The 16682-nt window shown below is 35.6% G+C and overlaps 2 protein-coding genes across 2 annotated transcripts; one reads left to right on the top strand and one right to left on the bottom strand.

Annotated features, from left to right (window-relative positions):
* On the top strand, positions 1-5603 carry parp16 (poly (ADP-ribose) polymerase family, member 16). The gene is made up of 7 exons (XM_015016470.1): positions 1-186; positions 758-954; positions 2057-2194; positions 2278-2484; positions 3359-3530; positions 4954-5098; positions 5221-5603. The coding sequence occupies exons 2-7, from the start codon at positions 766-768 to the stop codon at positions 5354-5356; spliced, it is 987 nt and encodes a 328-aa protein (XP_014871956.1). The 5' UTR covers positions 1-186; positions 758-765; the 3' UTR covers positions 5357-5603.
* A 3348-nt stretch (positions 5604-8951) lies between these two features.
* LOC106935784 (insulin-like growth factor-binding protein 7) lies at positions 8952-13159 on the bottom strand. Its single transcript, XM_015016453.1, has 4 exons — positions 12540-13159; positions 11286-11373; positions 11011-11200; positions 8952-9412 (listed from the first exon to the last, which is right to left on the bottom strand). Exons 1-4 carry the CDS (start codon positions 12865-12867, stop codon positions 9347-9349), a joined length of 672 nt encoding a protein of 223 aa, XP_014871939.1. The 5' UTR covers positions 12868-13159; the 3' UTR covers positions 8952-9346.
* Positions 13160-16682: the final 3523 nt, after the last annotated feature.

Raw genomic sequence — 16682 nt, forward strand, 5'->3', positions numbered from 1 at the left:
GTTTTATAAGTTAGCTTCTTTACAAAGACTTATTTTTATTTTGTGGTTGTATTTTCCCTCTCATTCATAACGTGAAATTCTGACACACAAAGGTCGTACTGCACTTGAACACAGCAGAAATCAAGCTAACATTGTGTTAGCTTTTCCTGTTCTGTAGTGCTATGAGTTGAGGAAGACTTAAGCCAGGTAAGATCAGTTATTAATGAGAAATATCGCCTTTTAACCACACAGTGAATCATTGTTAAACATTTCAATTAACACACAGGAGTTAGATGTTTCATATTTGTCATAGATATCGATACGCTATGGAAGATATTTATGTCGTAGCCAGCTAGCTTCCCTACAGCAACTAGCCTGTAGTTTAAAGGCTCACAGTCACAAAACAAAAACAAAAAAATGCGGAATTTAAATGTTATGGTTTAATAAGTGGGCTTCCGTTTTCATTGCTATGTCAAATTTGATCTTGAAGTTGAGAATACAAGTTAATTTAGACCTCAATAAAGGTTATCAAGTGAACTAGGTGTATTGTAAAGTTTAGTAACCCCTGCAGAAACAACTTTCTTTTTAAATTCTTTAAAGGAAAAGCAGGGAAAAAGTTAACAAATCAGGCCTAATTAATTTAACTTTGATACTTTTGACTATATACAACGCTGAATTTAAATTTGGGTCCTAAAATTGAACATAACGTGCATTAAAACAGAACATTTGTTTTGGCGTAAACCTGTTTGAATCTTATCACCTGTGTTTCTTTGTTCAGTGCTGGGAATGCAGCCACCTCTGCCACCTGAGGCTGTCAGAGAGCTGGTGAGCTCCTGTCTGCACAGAGACCCCGTAGCAGCAGACCTACGCTGCAGCCTGTTTGTGGCTGCTGCACAGAGCTACAAGAGGGACTCTTTGCTCAGACCCTTCCCTCCTCGCTACATAAGTGGTGACATTAAGGACTTTGAAGGCCTGGTAAGAGCTTTACAAACAATGAAACGCTCATGTAGTTGCTGGTTTGTCCTAAATGTTAACGTTCATCTTTAAAAAATTGATTTAATCTTTAGTCAGAGGTGAGCAGAGTACCCAAAAATTGTACTCAAGTAAGAGTTAAAAGTGCAGTGTAGTAAAAATACTAGGTAAATTATTTCCAAAAAGTTACTCAAGTAAATGTAATTGAGTAAATGTAACTAGTTACTACCAGGAAAACAGAAAAAGTTAATACTGCCATAAATAAATTCATAACATTTTTAATTCATTAATTAATGGGATCTAATTTTAAATGCTGCAATTTCAGTTTATTTACATTAGGAATACCTACACACATTATAGAGATGACGGTACTTTATGCAAACACTTGGTGGCAGTAATGTGCTACTAATGTTGCTATTTTGGTCTGTCAGTCTCCTTGCACATGAATACCAAACAACTTTAAAGAAACTGTTTTGTTTTTGCACATTGAAACAACGTATGTACCAACTAGGTAAAATGAACAACAGTTTATTGCACTAACATCTGCACCCCTATCTTAATAAACATTATGTTATAGTATGCAGCATAGTGAAATGCTAATAAAATAACACTGAACTACTCATTTTAGTAATTTTATTTAGTGAAGAAAAAATAGTGGCACTTCTGGTGTCACCTGCCACAGCTTAGTAGTGGCAGCTTCCAGCTTCAGTGACATGCCACGGCTTCTGTGTCATGTTGCATATAGAATATGAATCATTTTATTTCAAACAAATAAATATAAAACCCCCCAGAATATATACATATACATACAGCTGCCACTGATTTGGTGTCAGATGCCACAGCTTTTGTATGTATATGTATTCTATTTTTATTTTTATTTGTTCGAAATCATGTTATTTTTATTTGTTTGAAATCACGTTATACATATTCAGTATTCAATCTGACACAGAAGCCGTGTCACCAAAGCTGGAAGCTGCCTCTACTGAGCTGCAGCAGGTCCACCGGCAGCCGCGGCAGGTGATACCGGAAGTGCCATTCTAGCTGCCACGGCCACGTTTTGAGCTTTTGTGTTAATATGCTAAAGAATGTTTGTTTTGTTCTTCAGTTGGCAGATGTGAACTCTCTGCCTGGTGTGAGAGATTTGGTGCGGTTAAGGCCCAGAGAAGGAGATCATCATCTGGCCCTCGTACACTGGATTCTTTCCTCAAAGAGCTTCGCTGTGAAGACGCTGCAAAAAGATGAGGTACAGGGCTGTAATTACACATAAACACGCATCATATTCTATTTTCCCACTTGTATTCATCCTGTGTCATATTTGATCTGTAGCACGCCAAACTCTGCAAGCTGACAGAAAACGAGGGGGTTTCTGTACCGGTACCAGACTTCCTGTTTGAGCTGGAGTACCCTGATCACTTTAACACTCGGTTTGAGAAGATGAGAGAAGGACGAGAAGTTTTCTACGCATTCCACGGGAGCCGCTTGGAGAACTTTCATTCAATCATTCACAACGGGCTGCACTGTCACCTCAACAAGGTCTGATCTTTAAAAATAAAAAATACTACACGCGTCTAGGAATGCAACAATTCGTCAAAAGATTACAGTTTTTTAAATTTTGTTAAATTTTGATTTGCTATTTAGCACGACGGCAGGAGGATTTTTTTTTCCACAAATGAGTTGTCGATGAATAGAAAAAAAGTAGTAATGGAGTAAATTTCTGTCAAAAAATTTCAGAAATTTTCTGCTTAGAACAAGGACATTTTAGAGTTTGAAGAGTTGTAAATTTGCTAGGAAATCTCAGAAATTTGCTAGAAAAATCTGGGAAATTTCTGAATTTTTTACTCTGAAATTTCTGAACTTTATCTAAATTCTTTTTTTTCTGGCAAATTTTCAACTTTTCAAGCTGAAAAAGGTCAATCATCAAATTTTTGATGATTAGCTTTTTTTTCTAGCAAACTTTCAACTTTTCAAACACAGAAAGTTTTCAGATTTTTGAGCTTAATCTAAAAATTTCTAATATTTTTTCTGGAAATTTACTCCTCTATACTAAAGGCCTTTATACGCCATCATAAACTAGAATCAAAGGGAATTTTACATAAAAGTCGGTTTCAATTTAAACTCACTTTTCAATTTTCAAAAGTTAAAGTGAAACATTTTATTTCTCATCACTTTAAAAAAAATCATACTTCAAAAGTGGTGTTTTTTAATTGTATTATATTTTATTAAAAGAAAGAACTGAATTGCTCATTATAAGTTAATTTTCTCATATATTTATTTTACAAGCTGAAGTAGCAACAAGAAGGGGAAAATTTACTCAATCATCAGAATAATCGATAGATTACTACAGTCCCACACATTTATCTTTTGAAACAATTTATTCCTGATGTGCAACCTGATGTGATGCGTGCAGAACTCTGTGTTTGGAGAGGGGACGTACCTCACCAGCGACCTCAGCATGGCCGTCCTCTACAGTCCCCACAGCAGCGGCTGGCGTGAGAGCATCCTGGGTCCTCAGCTCAGCTGTGTTGCCTTGTGTGAAATCATAGATCATCCAGACGTTAAATGCCAAGTGAAGAAAAAAGGTGCGTCTAGCTTTGTGACTCCCAAAACATGGATTAAATCAGTGGTTTCCAAACATTTTCTGCCCCCCCCCCTATGGATTACAAATGGCTGTGTGAGAGAGGGTGGGGGGGGAATCCACTTTTTTGGGGGCAAAATGAATGTACGTAGCTGAACATAGACGACAACATCGGTAGCCTACAAGCTACTTGTTAAGCTTAAGGTGCTGTATTGATATTAGCTAGTCATCTTTTAGCTAACATTACCTGCATCCAACAGCTTTACTCAACTCAGTCGGTTAGTTTGGAGGGAAAAACTGTGAAAAGTTCTTTGCGTTTTGCTGGTTTGCTGCCATGATTCTAACACAAACCTACATAGCTCCGCACAGCAGCAGCAGGTCTCCTTCACAGGTGGAAACCCAGTGCTAGCGTCATAGCGCTCATGTTGCGTTTAAAGGCGGCTCGGAAAAAGAGGTTACCACATGTTAACAACGGATTAAACAGTTTTAACTGCTGATAAAAGTGACAGAGGACACAAATATGGGAAGTGTGGAAGCCTCTACTGTATCAAATTTACAGAGGAATAACAGAGAGTTGGCCATTCTAAGGTAAAAACCCAGCGCATACAGCGTTCATGTTTTGTTTTTGTTTTTTTTTTCATCCAGACGGCTTCCCGCAATGGCACGGCGCCCTCCCTAGGGGGCGCGCCCCACAGTTTGGAAACCTCTGGATTAAATCATGAAAAGCTGTTTCTTGACTTACTGTTAGCTCAGCCTGTCGCAGCAAACAGTACATCAATTGATAGTGTGATAAATTAAAACATGCTTGATAATTTTCTTTTACATGATTTGTTGCTTTTCTCTTTTCTCTACCAAAAACTGGATGTCGATAAGCTTCAGTCTGATGCATTAGACTCGACTCAGCATTTTTTTGAAGGACAGTTTTGTGTACAGAGACTTCATTTGTTGCTTCATTTCTTTAGTTTATTTATTTTGGATATTTAAAATGTCTTCCAGTTCCGGTGTTAAATGTTCATTACAAATGAAAGTTTATTGATCTTTAAGAATGTGTTCTCAAAGATCATTGGTCATCCAGAGTGCAGTTTTTCAGAGGTAGAGGTAGATTATCTACCTCAGCAAAGGTCTAAATATCAACCACTGTCCTCTTTTGGTTTCCTCTGAGAGGTTTGACCAACAGACCAGCCCAGCAATTCATGTCTGCACATTTGCAATTAACAACAGTTACCCCACTTTTGCAAACTCTGCGACTTTTTTTTCTATAATTAGTGGCATTTCAGACAAAAAAATTGGCAGTGCAAAAACTCGGAATCAGCAGGTCAGGATTTTTGAAGATCTGTGATCGGAGATCGGCCAAAAAACTGCAATCGGTGCACTTCAAGCAGCAGTAACTTTGCTAATGGCTGCTTGCTATTTGTTTGCCATTTCAGATTCTGATGCCATCGACAGGCAGCGCTCACGAGCCAAGAACAGCGAAGGGGGCGACGTTCCGCAGAAATACTTTATAGTCACCAACAATCAGCTTCTACGAGTCAAGTATCTGCTTGTGTATTCTCAGGGGAAACACCTGGCCAGGTAAGAGGTTCAGATCTCAATTCCAGTAAGATGTGCAGAAATCTACTTTAACTCATCTGAAATAATCAAAATGAATAGAGTAAGACATCATTCACCACTGTTTCTTGTTTGTTTTTCGTCAGGCATTCCCGCAGCAGGTCGTGGCTCCTCAGACACCATTTTGCCATTATGATGAGTCTCTATCTCCTGCTCCTCATTTTCATCGGTGCCTTTAACTCCACCTCGTTCGTATCTTTCTGGAACAGACTATTTAGGTGACCGGACAGCATTAGGGACGCCTCAGCTACTTATTATCTGCAGTGCCTTTTCTGATCAGATGCCGAGTTGCAGACCTGAGCTATGATTATGTTTTATGCACCTTTTAACTCTACTCCTCTACTGTAAAAATGCTCTTGTTTACTGTTATCCAGGATCTTTTAAATTGCAGTTATAGCACCCTGTTCTGTATTAATCCTGTTGAGGCTGCTCTGTATTTTAATAAAGGTCTGCAATGTTTTAACTGTAATTTCTGTGGTTTAATGAATAATTTAAAGATTCTATTTTGAAACTTAAAAACTGGACATTTGCATTTATCTTCAATAAAAACATTGCATAGACTAAGTTTGAATGGTGTTGCTTCTACATTTGCCAAATTGCTGCAAGAAAGGACATTTGTATAGAACAGAAAGACATTTAAGTATTGCTAAATTATTCTGAAGTCTGAGTAAGGACATAGTTGGTAGTTTTTTATTACACGGTGTCACCGTATCCTTAAAATTTTATATAAAATTATGGCCTTAAAATGTCTTAAATTATTTTTTAAAAATTTATTTAAATACATTATTCAGAGGTCTTACAATTTGTTGTCATGCTAAGAAAATAAAAAATATATAAAATTATGAGAATAAAGTCAGAGTATTGCAAGAATAAAGTAGTACGAAAATAAAGTCATATGAGAATGTCAATAAAATCGTATTATGAGAATAATCATAATATGACTATTCTTGCAATTCTATTTTTTCTAAAATTATGACTTTCTACATGACTTTTTGTTCTATCATTTTGATTTTATTCTCGAAATAATCGATAATTACTTCTCTAAATAGTTATATAGAATATGACTATCCTCCGCGTGACTTTTTTCCAATTATTATGAATATGTTCTTGTATTATTTTGACTTTATTATCGTACGACTTTATTCTCATAATAGTATCACTTTCTCATAATTTTGGAATTTTATTCTGGTAATTTTTGCTTTTTATTTTTCATCAGTGTAGCTATACTGCGTCGTAAATCTCGCATACTGTTGCCTTTCTAAAATAATGGCCAGAGTCGGCTTTTATTCTTTACTTTTGTTAAAAAAAAAAGGTGGGTGACGTAATTGATTTCTTTTTTTTCTCTCGCGGGACTTTTCTGTCACGCGCACATCTTCGTTGCGATCGAAGACGGCTGCGACACCCGCTAATTCCTTGCTAGCTAGTTAGCTAGCTAAATTATTTTACATCTTTCATGGGTAAGTGTAAATTTAAAATATATAAATATATGTACATATATTGTACATTTGTTGCGATAAAAATCTTATATTTCATTCATTATGATTTATGAAGGTCTTAAAAAGTCTTAAGTTTGAGTCGGTGAAACCCTGTATTGTCTGGTTTTGTGTTGCGTTCAAATGCTAACATGGGTCACTCATTAATTACAGCTGGCACACAGACGGTGCTGCGCTATCAGGTGTTTTGTGTCAGTAAAAAAAGTGAGACTGATAAGTGGGATTGATATCGTAGGCGGCCCGCTTTGATGGCAGGTCTCTTCGCCCTAATAGCTGATAAAATGATACGCATTAACAGAAGCTAATCAGCTAGATAAAGAAAAAAAAGCTGATTTCTGCAAACAATAATAAGATAAATCTGAGTTTAAAAAAAACTGTTTTGTTGGCTTATTTCTCATTTCGTGGCTTTATTTTTTTTAAATCCCTACTAAATACTGGATGATAATATGAAATCAACAGACGAAAGTGTGTGCCCAGTTAAATGAAGATGAAAGCAAGTGCAGGCCTTTGTTTTGGCTTTAAAGCTAATTCCTTATTGCGAAATCCTTCAGATAAAACTTCCTCTCTCCTGCAGAAGCTGCTCACTTTTGAAGGCCAGAGAACAAATACCCATTGTTGGTCCACACTTCAGTCCCTTTCCTCATTATTGCTGCCTCATAAACCATCTGTTATTCAATAACTACAACCTGTGAGGGGGGCAGCCATGGTAGAGGGGACTTGCTTTTGATCTTAACTATAACTGTCTAAAACAAAATGGGAAACGCTAGATCAATCGATTTACTTTAGTTTGTTTCTAAACCTGCATAACATTGTTATTGTTTGACTCTAAGTTTTAATTCTCCATTTATTCAAGGTTCACTTGTCTTTGGAAACAAAGGAAGCAGAAGCAAGGGTGTAAATGTCTCTCTTCTGCTTGTTTGCGACACAATATATCAGATTATTATGGTTAGCAGGGGTAGAGTCATCAAAAATTGTACCCAAGTGAGAGTACTATAACATATTTTTACTCAAGTAAAAGTAAAAAATTGTTCAAATAAGAGTAAAAAAAAGTATTTGGTAAAAGGGCTGCTCAAGTAATGAATAACTGATATTGTTTGAAAGTTACATATCAGACAGACCAAAATATAAAGTTATGTAGAAAATGTTGTATTTTAAAAACCAAAATGAAAACAACTCATATCAATAAGAAAATTACAAACTAACAAAAGAATCATTTGTCCAAATCTGGTTCCTTCAATATATAACTTATGAAGCTTTTAAAAAAACTGCAGGTGTGTCTGGTGAATTTTTGGTTGAAACATGCTCATTTACCACTCAGTAAAATTACTTATAGTGGATAGAGGATCCAGAAAGAACTGGGTAGTATTTCTATTTTGTAATAATTACACAAAATGTCTTTATTCATATTGTTCCATTATCTGACTGTGAAAGCCTTAGAAAACCCTGTCATTGTTATAAACATGTGACTTTAAGATGTTTAAAAGGCAAGTTTTTGATATTAATAAAAAGTCCTTATGCATCTTATCCTTTACAATTCAGCAAACAAAATCAATATTCTGCAATAAGCTGGTTGTATTATTTAGGCCTGTCACAATCACATATTTTGCTAGATGATAAATTGTCCCTGAAATTATTGCAATAAACGATAATATTGTTGTTTTAAGATCATTTTCAAGTAACATAATAGTAATAACAGCATTCTCAAAGATCAATAAACTTTAAATTCTAATTAATATTTAAACACTGAACTGTAAGACATTTGAAATACCCAAAAATAAATAAAGAAAACAACAGAAACAATTAATAAAATGAATCATGAAGTCTCTGTAAGCAAACTTATCTGTCCAAAAAGGGACAGTTGAGACCAAAGCACCAGACTGAAGACTTTTATCATTCAGTTTTTGGTAAAGAAGAGAGAGAAATGAGAAAAACTATAAATCAAGCAAATGAAAATTACTGAGTTTCTTTAAATTGATCATCCGATTAATTGTTTTATTGTTTATTGTGACAGGCCTAGTATTGGTATGCACAAACTTTGCACAACTTAAAGTGTAAGTTATGCTTTTTTTAATTTAAAAACAAAATCCAGCCTTAGATAATTAGACTCCATTAACATAGTACATAGGGCTGAAGAACATACCACAATTGATAAAAGCATTTCATATCAGTCAATATCAATATTGATTTTTTTTTGTTATAAATATCTGAAATACTGCTAAACTGGTGACAGATTTTCCTATTTTATCCACAGTTTTCACACCCAGCTGTTTATTTTTGAGCAGTTATGAGGCACAGCTGGGCCAGTTTCTCAACAGGCTGTTGCTAGGTAACCATAGAATGAGTGAGTTGCTAGGTAACCATAGAATGAGTGCCTTAGTTGATTCCACAAACCTCTCTTAAAGTCAGTGAAGTTTATTGAACTGCACAGTACATTTTCAACATGCAACACAAAGGGTAAACAGGAAGTCAAACTCTGAGTACTGTAAATCCAGGATGACCAATTAAACCAGACAGTTGAGTATCTCTTGGATGTTTATTTAGAAAAAATTTACACAAAGTTTATTTTACAAACTGCCAGATTACATATTTACAGCTTACATCATAAAATAAGATCGCATAAAGTATTTTCAAGCTACCGACATTAGGAAAATAGCTGCCATTTTTTCCCATTTTGCTACATTATTCTGTGGTTTCCATCAAATCCTTGTGTTTTGTGGGTTTACAGCCGTGGGTTTGGGTGTAAACAGTCCGGCACCAAACACACTAAATTCCCCTCGGTGTTGTTCTATAGAGAATAAAGCACAACAGGCATGTTTTAATAAAACAATAATTAAATACAGGTTTATGTTGTTGCTTGGGGTGCACCGATTGCAGTTTTCTGGAAGCTCACTGATGACCAGTTAGGCCTGTCGCAATAAGCAATTTATCAATTAATCACATGATAAATTAAAACAAGCGGAATAATTTCTATTTGCATGATTTATTGTTTTTCTACCAAAAACTTCACAGGCTAAATGTGCTAAATGTTACTAAGTATTGCAAGAAAGTTGCTCAGTTGATAACAGTTGGGTGACTATGGTTAACTGCAATGTAGATCTTATCTACACTGCAAAAACACAAAATCTTACTAAGTAATTTTGGTCTAGTTTCTGGAGGAAATATCTTAGTACAATTTAAATAAGAGAAAAACTAACTTCGAGTAACTTTTCAGTAAGATGTAGAGCAGGGGTCCCCAAACTTTTTCCTGTGAGGGCCACATAACTTTTCCCTTCTCTGCTGGGGGGCTGGAGTCAGTTTGTAACAGAAAAAGTGTGACGATTGCAGGAGTGCCTAAATGTAAAAATGTATTGTCTTCCAGAAAGCACACACCCAAAATTTGAGTCATTACAGGTCAATTTAATATCACATTTATTACGGTTGAAAAAGAAAAAGTTGCCAAGTTTAGATTTAACTGAACTGATTACGGTAGTTTCCGAACGGTAACTGTAACAGTAAAGGTGCTGATCCTTTGGTGTCTGCTACTAGCATGTGCTAAATGAAAATGGGCGCTTTCCTCTGCTTCTTCTTCTTCTTTAGATTTCAACAGCAGCTTGCATCCATTATTGTTGCACTACTGCCATCTACTGGATCCTAATATCTATACCTCAAATTCTCATAATGATCCCAGTATTATTATTAAAAAAAAATAATAATAAAATAAAATCTTTTTCCCCTCAATACTATTTAACTGATCAACAACATTCTCAAATTTCAATTCCCTATTAAAACCTAATTCCATTTTAATGGGCAATTTTGACTTCCAATGATTCACTTCCTGCTAAAGATCCCCCTGCTTGTAGTCCAGAAAATATGGTATATGAAAAAAAAATCTGAATGCTCTTTAGTATTGTTCAGAGGGCCGGACCAAATGTGGAGGCGGGCTGTATCCGGCCCGTGGGCCGTAGTTTGGGGACCACTGATGTAGAGGCTTGTTTAAATAATTCCGTATTATTGATAAAAATACACTTGTTCCATTGGCAGATTATTTCACTATAAGAAGACATTGTTACAAATTATTACAATGTTATGAATTAATTTATCTGCCAGTGAAACTAGTGTATTTTCATCAATAATAAGGAAATAAGGTAAAAATGATTTACTTTAAACAAGCCTCTATATCTTACTGAAAAGGTACTTGAAGTTAGTTTTTCTCTTATTTAAATTGTACTAAGATATTTCCTCTAGAAAGTACACCAAAATTACTTGGTAAGGTTTTGTGTTTTTGCAGTGTAGATAAGATCGGCTTCAAGTATCTTTTGATCACTGATTTCCCAAACTTCAGGAAATCGGTGCTGATTTATCGGTGCAACCCTGGTTGCTGCTGCTGTTCTGGTGTTGACTCACCTGTACGTCACTGCTGCAGGCGGGATGAGCTCTCAGGTGATTGTGCACACACCTGCCGAAGCGGTGCAGGCAGGCGGAATCGGACGCGGCGCAGCTTTGGGGGCAGGACGGACCCTTCAGCACGATGCAGCTTGAGCAGGTAGTGTGCTGGCAGGAACCCTGACATTCCTTCTTGTCCAGAGATGCAAACCTGCAGAAACAGGAATTAGGAAAACGGTTTTAAACCAGAAACCTGACGATAAATAAGAAGTTAATGTGGATTTTTGTGTGGTCACCTGGCGGAGCAGATTGCAGAAGGATTGGCCTGACAGAACTCCTTGGTGCAATCTGGGCTGCAGCTCTCTGGGTTGAGGGTTTCAATCACTGAAAAAAATAAAATATTAATAATCTGTTGGGTTCTGTACAGCCAAACATGAAAAGCGCCTCTCGCAGGATGCCTGACATCAGGCCGTATCAGTGGCGGTGACACTTCTTTTCATCATGGACAGATAAGAGGGACAATTATGTAAGCGGAAACCTTTTGGATCAAAGGAACCGTTGGCTGCGCTAACAGTCTCACAGCTCTTAAACGCGGTTTACCATATTGGCTCCGTTCCCATTGCAAACCCTAACAGAGATCAAATGCATCAGAGTGTGCAGCAGAATGGCGCCATGTTTCTGTTTCTACTGTTTCTATCCATTTCCATCTAAGATAAACTCTTGTGTTTTCATTGGGGGGCAGCAGAAGAAGAAGTGTGCATATTTTGGTACTGATCCAATATCAAATACTGGGTCACTACCAATACTTATTATTATCAAACTTCTGATATTTATATGTTGTGGTGGTTTTTTCTTTCAATTATTATTTTTATCAAACAGCACAGAATTTAGACAAAGTTTCTACTAAACACTTTAATCACACATTTACATGATTTGTGTAAATTATTTGTAAATAAAATGCAAAAAATTATCATTGCAACAATTTTTTTTCAGGTAAAGTTGAGGAGCTATGATGAAAAAATAAAACAAAATTTCAAGAAAGAATCTGAGACTAAAGTATTGATCTATCACATTAGTATTGATCTGATACTGATACTGACTTGATATCGATATTATTGATATTTTGGATTGATCCGCTCAGCTCTGCTCAAATGCATGTAAAGCAAAATTTCAAAATAACAAATTTTGCTGGATGATAAATTGTCCCAGAAGTTATTGTCATAAACAATAATGTAATATTGTTGTTTTGAGACAATTTTCAAGTTTGTTGCAGACACAACAAATAAAACTATTTATAAAGTCTCTGTAAACAAAGTTGTCCCTGAAAAAACGACCCAGTTGAGACCAAAACACCAGACTGGAGACTTTTACCATCCAGATTTTAGTAGAAACAATAAATGATGCAAGTTGAAAGTTTTTAGCTTGTTTTAATTTATTATGCGATTAAATGATTTATTGCGAACTAGAATAATGCTAAATCAATACAGTTGAACCTGTTTTTTTAATATATATTTTGATTAAATATTAAAGAGTTTCCATGTTGAGCTCACCTGCCTTACAGATGCCTTTAGTTTCTGCGTTTGGTTTGTCAGCCACAGCCTCCTGAGAAACACACACCAGCCCCTCATCACACTTCCCCAGGTAGTCCCAGTTCCCGCCACAGCTCTCCCCCTCCGTCCGGGCGCACACGGGGCAGCAGCCGCAGACGCCCGTCGTCACGCCGCCTTTGCACTGGAGCCTCAGCGCCCGCCTGGAGGAGCAGTGGATCCGCTCACAGGGCGGGCAGTTCAGGATCTGGAGCTGCTGGCCGTCCGCGGGCTGGGCGCCCTCTGACCCCAACACCCCCAACAGGACACACAGAAGGAGGAGCGTCCACATGCTTAGGGTCGTACTGGTGTGATCATGAGTGGAGGAAGAGTTTGTGCTTTTATAATCATGACGATCACAGCAGCAAGGCGAGGCGATGGGTAGACGTAAAGAGGGCGTTTCTGCAACGCAGACACTGATTAGCTAGTTCCAGGAGCAGAAGTTGGTAATGCTTAATTTGAAGAGGGGTTCATGACACCGTCATTAACCTGACATAACACCTTTCATGAAAATGAAAGAGTCTTCATGAATGTTTATAATGTTAGTCATGAAGTGTCATTTGGAAAATAATGACACTTTTTATGCAAAGTTGACCCTTTATTGCAAGTTTTAATGCAACTTTGCTTCAAAAGTGTCATTATTTATCAAATGCAAAATTGACACTCTTAAAGGACTTTTAATGCAATTTTGCTTCAAAGTTACATTAAAACTTTGAAGCAAGTTTCAAAGTTTGTTTCAAACAAAGTTTTTGACGCAACTTTTGCTTCAAAAGCAAAGTGGCATTATTTGCAACTTTGTATTATTAATCAAGTAATGCAAAGTTGGCACAGTTAAAGGACTTTTTATGCAACTTTGCTTTAAAAATGTTATTTACTGAATGACACTTTATGACAGCAGTCATAAACATTCATGAAGACTCCTTCATATTTATGTTCGGGTGTTATGTTTATGATATGTCATGTCAGTCTAATGCACCCTTCAAAAAATTGTTACAATAGAAACTTGTAGAAATCTCTCATTTCCTCAGGAGTTCCACTTGATTAAAATCTGACGTCATAGACAGTCTGGGCTTTCTCCCATCTACTTGGATTCCTCTAGCAGGATTTTTACCCGGCCTATCAGCGAACAAAAGAAATTTTGTGATGACATCGACTGTAGTCTGCCTGTTGTCTTAGCAATGGCAACGAAGGAAGTGAACGAAGCCGTTCAGTCTGTGTTGACCACGTTTCTTAAGATTCATTTAACATCAACAGCCATCTTGTTTGGATCGTAGCTTTACTCTGCTTGATTCTTTACTGCACAAGCAGTTTCTGGTAAGCTTCATTGCATCAAACTGGTGCATTACACACGTTACGGTCAAACATTAGCGACTGTGTAGCATTTAAAACTTCAACTAGTTTTTAACCATTCTAACTCATCTGCAGTGACTTTTAAAGAGTTGAACAGGAAATAAGAAGTTATAATTTCTGTGTTAACACGAGTTTAAGTAACAATATTTTTTGAATATACAGCTCTTGAAAAAATTACCACTTAAAATGATCAGTTCTCTGACTTTACTGTTTATAGGTCTATGTTTGAGTAAAATTATCGTTTTATTAATTCTGTGAACTACTGACAATGTCTCCAAAATTCCAAGCAAACATTTTCTATTTATTTGCAGAAAATGACAAATGGCCAAATAACAAAAAAGATTCAGTGCTTTCAGAGCTCAAATAATGCAAAGAAAACAAGTTAATATTCATTTAGAAACAGCAATACCAATATTTTAACTCATGAAGAGTTCAGAAACCAATATCTGTTGGAATAACAAGGAGGTTTTCATCAAGGTTCAGTGCAGTGGGCTCTTAGTTTTTTCCAGAACTGTATGTTTTTATTGTGATCTAATACTGCAGCACTTTTAGATAAAATTTTTATTGGGCCAACCTCCTGCAGTTTTTGCTGCTGGGCCCCCATAGAAAGAAAAGTCTAGTCACGCCCCTGTGTGGTGATTTATAAGCCACAACCTCCTCTGGCAGCCAATAGTTGAGGGGTTTAATCATCCCCTCATCTTATCTTCACACTATCAACAGCAAGGTTTTTGTTTAGAAACAATTCGTACTTCAGAACAAAGATAAGTGTGGCGAAGGTGTAAAGACTGGCCCCCTTTGTATTTGGAGTCACCTGACCTCCGAAGGGGGCAATTCACCGCACACTTACGATCAGGTAATGACCCATTTCTCAAAAGAACAAAAGGATCAAGACAACAACAGGTTATCTGATCAAGACATCTCGTAATGTGGCGAATAAAAACTGGCAACGCAACAATGAATGACGGTCCGCGACTGGAAGTTTCTCCATTTCCTTATCAGATTCTCATTGAAAAAACTTCCTTTGTATTATTTTAGTATTTTCTGTCAGTAACCAATCAGTTTTCTACTACATCACTTTGCTTCTTTCATGTTTGAAATATAATTTTATTATCAAACAGCCTCACTTATTTAGTCGCATTCTTCAGTAAATGCACTGAAAATTAATGAGTAGATAAAAAAATATCTTAACTAGATATTTAAACTTATGAAGCAAAAAAAAGCACTACCATACCAACTTTACCATACCAACTTTATTTATAAAGCACTTTAAAACAACCATAGTTGATACAAAGTGCTGTACAATTTAAGAACACAACATAATAAAAGTAATTTAAAAACAGTTTAAAAACAAAAACATACAATTTAAAACTAAATCCCACTGGTGTTGAAAGCTAAGTAAAGAGAATAGATACTGACTATGTATCTATTCTCTAAACTGTTTATGCTGAGAATAACAATTGAATTTGATTGAATTAAATCACGAAAAGAGAAAACTACTAAACAAAAAAATAATAATTGTATCCATATATTATCTGTTCATTTTAATTTAAATTTTCAGTCACTTTTTTTGTTTTACATATATATATATATTTATTTCCTTTTATATTTAAATGTTCTTTTAATGTAATTTTCTTTAACCTTGCACCTTTAGTTTTCTGGAAATCTCTGAATTAACTTGTGAATGAAAAGTTTTCTATAAATAAACTTTTCTAAAAGTTTTGCTTTAATAAAAACACAATTCAAAGTTAATATCCAGAAGAACAATTAAACATTTTTTTATTTAGTTTCATTTAATTTTGTTTTGAGGTGCTGTAAAAAACCAGAAATTATTTTTTGGTATCTACAGTAGTTATTTTTCTCTGGTCCATATTTTCTGTTTCTGTTGATAACCTGCAAAAACTGTAGTTTCACCTGCTTTGTTTATTTTGAATAAGGACATTTTGTAAAATTGGCGCAAATGAACGTTTAAAAAAGAAAATAAATGTTCCCTATGTTTTATTACCCTGTAAAATAAGTTTCATTGTTTTATAACATGAATGGTTTAATCATCACTTTTATTGTTTCCACAACAATACCACAAAATATGATATTTCATATCTCTACTTTGCATCACATCTGGATAAAGTCAAAAAAATGTGGTAACACTTTATTTGAAGGGGGTTGAATAACACATGTCATGAACATGAATAAGCCTTTATGAATATTTATGACTGTTGTCATAAAGCGTCATTCAGTAAATTATGACACTTTTAATACAAAGTTGACATTATTCAAAATGTCTTTGTTATGACAACTTGACATTAACCAGGAAATCATTATTGTTTAAACTTTACCTTTAATAACATAAAGATACCTAATTTTTAAAGTGCAATCAGTAATCCTTTTATAACAAATTTATATCAGTTGGTGTATGTCTTAGGATGCCGTAAAGTTACTTTAAATTGTCTTCTGAACGGTGAAAATTAAGGCGTTTTTTCAAATCATTGAGCACCACTTTTTACATATGATTGAAGGGATTTTTGCCATATTTTACAGCATCCTAATTCATAAACCCATGTTTTTTTGTGTGACTTTATAACCAGACATTTGGTTGAAATGGTGATTTGAGGCACTTATGGTCTTCCGTAGTCAAACACAGTGAATTGTTTCTTGCACCGACAGCAGTGGTGGGAAGTAACGAAGTACAAGTACTTCGTTACTGTACTTAAGTACAACTTTCGTGTATCTGTACTTAAGTAGAGTAGATTTAATAATGGA

This window comes from Poecilia latipinna, unplaced genomic scaffold (genome assembly GCF_001443285.1).
Source record: "Poecilia latipinna isolate Pla-1442-1.1 unplaced genomic scaffold, P_latipinna-1.0 Scaffold2022, whole genome shotgun sequence".
In the NCBI taxonomy this organism is placed as follows: Eukaryota; Metazoa; Chordata; class Actinopteri; order Cyprinodontiformes; family Poeciliidae; genus Poecilia; species Poecilia latipinna.